At 36.8% G+C, this 3246-nt stretch overlaps 1 protein-coding gene across 1 annotated transcript in view; it reads right to left on the reverse strand.

The window, feature by feature from the left end:
* LOC138040269 (uncharacterized) overlaps window positions 1-875 on the reverse strand; it is a 3689-nt gene extending 2814 nt beyond the window's left edge. The window contains exon 1 of the mRNA XM_068886025.1: window positions 789-875. Coding sequence (XP_068742126.1) covers window positions 789-875 — 87 coding nt within the window. The remainder of the gene's footprint in view (window positions 1-788) is intronic.
* Between the last annotated feature and the right edge of the window lie 2371 nt (window positions 876-3246).

Raw genomic sequence — 3246 nt, forward strand, 5'->3', positions numbered from 1 at the left:
TGCTGGCGAGAGCACTGTGGCACGGGATCGATTCCCGGAATCGACACCATATGAGGGTTGAGTTTATTGGTTCTGCTCTGAGAGTTTTTCCCCAGGTAATCCGGATTTTCCTTATCCCAAAAAACCACTGAACGTTTGATTTGATTTGTTGTGGTTTCAGTTGATTTGTAGTCTTCCCAATTAGTAGAGCACTGCTCGGCTAAATAACCTTGAGACTTTAATAAAGGAAATATTATTATTAGTAATAATAATAATAATAATAATAATAATAATAATATTATTATTATTATTATTATTATTATTATCTGACATGTACAGTTCTTTAAAATAAAAAAAGAATACGTACATACATTTGTTATTCACGCTAACCGCCTAACTACAGGCGAATAAAACGGTCAAAGTTAGACATCTACTCAGATTTTTGACTGATGGCTAATCTACAACCATTCTTAACAGAGAACTTATCCTCTCAGATTGTTTCACAATTAACTACTTCTGCGTGTCAATACATGGAAATGGCGGGAGAAATTTCGCGTAATACCAATGGCGTACACTTCAGTGCTTAATGTGAACCCAACTATTATTAAAAGACATCTGATTGTCTGCTATAATGAATTAAAATCAGGACATCAACGAAATTGATTCCGTTAACAAAAGGGTGGAATCATTACTTTTTGTGGCGATAAAGTTGTCTTCGGTTATTTGTTCTTTTCCGGGGATGAAAGTGTGAATTTTTGTACCGTAGATAATACTTATGTTCAATACTTTACTTAAGCGCTTAAACTTACTTTTAATTCCAAAGGAATCGACGCCAAATTAAACTCTAAATACTTCTCGAGTTTTTCCTCCTTTAGGACTTCTGGATACTGATTCATTGCTTGCTCAAAGGTCTCAAAATGCAAGTAGTTTTTTATCAAAGTCCTCAGTTGCTGAATTTTTTTAACTTTGGTTGCCTCTCGGTACATGCCTTGCAAAGAGAGCGTTTTGTTTGCCACCTTTGACAACAGCTCCAATCGAACTGTATTGGTGAAGTTGCCTTGCAATCTTTCAACGGTCTACGAAAAAAAAAAAGATCAGAATGCGCAAATATAAATGTTTCAGGAAAACGTAATTTACGTGCAATTAATCGTAAAATACGCACAAGATGACAGGAAGGGTGATTGCCATAAAAACTGACTAACAAGCTGAGGACAAATGTACAGGGACTTGATTCCGCCTTTAAAGTAGACAAAAACAAAGACAGAAGCGAAAGTCGTTTGGATGGATTATTCGCCACTAGTCAGATAAAAACCGCCAGAGAAACCAAAGAAGATACGTTGATTTCCTCAGTCACTCTACATGTATATGCTCCAAAATTTTGAATCTCCAAAATGTTTAGTTGATAGCAGCTGCAGAATCGAGAGAAGCTTTTTTGGTACTTACATAACTGATCTGGTGTAGACTTGGTCGAACTTTTAGATTGTTTCTGTCCAGCAAGTTCTCCTCTGCTATATTTGTCACTGACCTCTTGTAACTTTGTAAAAACGTCATCAGGTAGCTTTGCACAAAACCACAAAGCTCCAAGGCGATTAAAGGACTGTCAAAATAAAGCCGAAAATACAAGCTGCTAGTACCATGTTATCACGTTTTAATAGCTATCCTAGTAACCTTGTAGACGCGTGTGCAACGTATACGTAAGAGAAAACCATAATCTGTGACATCATTAGGCGTTAAAAATGATTAATGATAACTTTGAATCTTTAAGTTCACCATTTTATGATTTTGGTTACTTGGACGCCGTTTTCCCGATAACACTAATTTGCACTGAGCTTACACGAAAAAGTTACTGTGGGAAGTATTAAATGCGTTCATTAGTAAGTTAAGGCATAGGAATAAAACATTTATATTTGTAGCTATACCTTTCCGTTGTCTTTACTGTAAGGTTCTTCTAGTAAGTCACACATGCGGGCTTTAAACTCGTTGGGTACCACAGAGGCGTCAGCAGCGCCAAGTTCCAACTCGTCTATCCCCTTAAACTCAGCAAAGCGTTTGCGACAAAGCTTTGCTTTGTCCATAAATGTCAAGGAATGGGTCCGGTTTTGATCAAGTTGATGCTGGACTGCTAAAGCCACTGACTCTTCTTCCGTTAGTCCGGCATATATCGTGACCTCCCGGTTAGCGATAAAATGGCAATCGGCGAAGCGCTGATTCCTCCTTGCCAACTCTTGTGATGCTCTTCTAAGATGATTATTTCCCAGTGTTTCTAGACGCAAATTGGGAAGATCTTCCTCTCTAAATTCTTGTTTTGTCTTCAGCTGGGTGGCTAAGACCGGAATTTTGGAGTAGAATCCATTGGGGTGCTTTATTATTTTCTCCTTTGGAGCATCCACAGCTTTCGGATCAATTTCTCTGATTAGCAGTTTCTTTTTTTCAGGAGTAACTAACTGGCTAACAGGTACTGTGTGGAAAAAACCAGTGAAGAACCGCCTCATCAATGATTAACCCTATTATAGATAACTTGCAGACTAAAAACTGGTGGTAAGATGTTCAAAGAAGTTGAAGTTGATTGAATGAAAGAACGTGATTTAAAATTCACCTTTAACGTTTTGGTCACAAACTTCCCAAGCATAACATTATCTGGCGATATTTAAATGAGCAACTTCCTCTTTCGTTAAAAAAAAAAAAAGATAAAATAACAATAACAATAACAATAACAATAATAATAATAATAATAATAATAACAATAATAAGAAATAATAATAATAATAGCAGACTTTAAGAAAAAATTCTTAATGCGGACAGCAAAAATTCGTCGAAATGTACTCAAAATTTAAGGAGACTTCTTAACAACAACAGGAATAATAATAATAATCATAACAATCATAATAAAAATAATAATCATAATTAAGTTACATACGAATTTGATTTGTACAGTGTAATTCGAACAATACAGTTTTTCTCGTGACGTCAAGGCGGCCATCTTGTTGCCTCAAAACAAAAGAACGGCACCTATGTTGGTCCCCAACTAATCCTCCGGGAATTGAGCTCTATTATCATGCAAACGGTGGAAACAAGGTTACTGATCACGTGCGTGAAAACACTCTTATTTGATATTGCCAGATTGACGCGTTTAAGTACATCGGCGCACGCATTTATGTCAACAAATGCCTATGTTCACCCAAAAGACATTGCGCGCTTGTGCTGTTGTTTTGAATTTGAATGGTACGCGCCGGCGACGTGTTGATTTTGCGTCTGTGCGAAAATCAA

This window comes from Montipora capricornis, chromosome 3 (genome assembly GCF_036669925.1).
Source record: "Montipora capricornis isolate CH-2021 chromosome 3, ASM3666992v2, whole genome shotgun sequence".
In the NCBI taxonomy this organism is placed as follows: Eukaryota; Metazoa; Cnidaria; class Anthozoa; order Scleractinia; family Acroporidae; genus Montipora; species Montipora capricornis.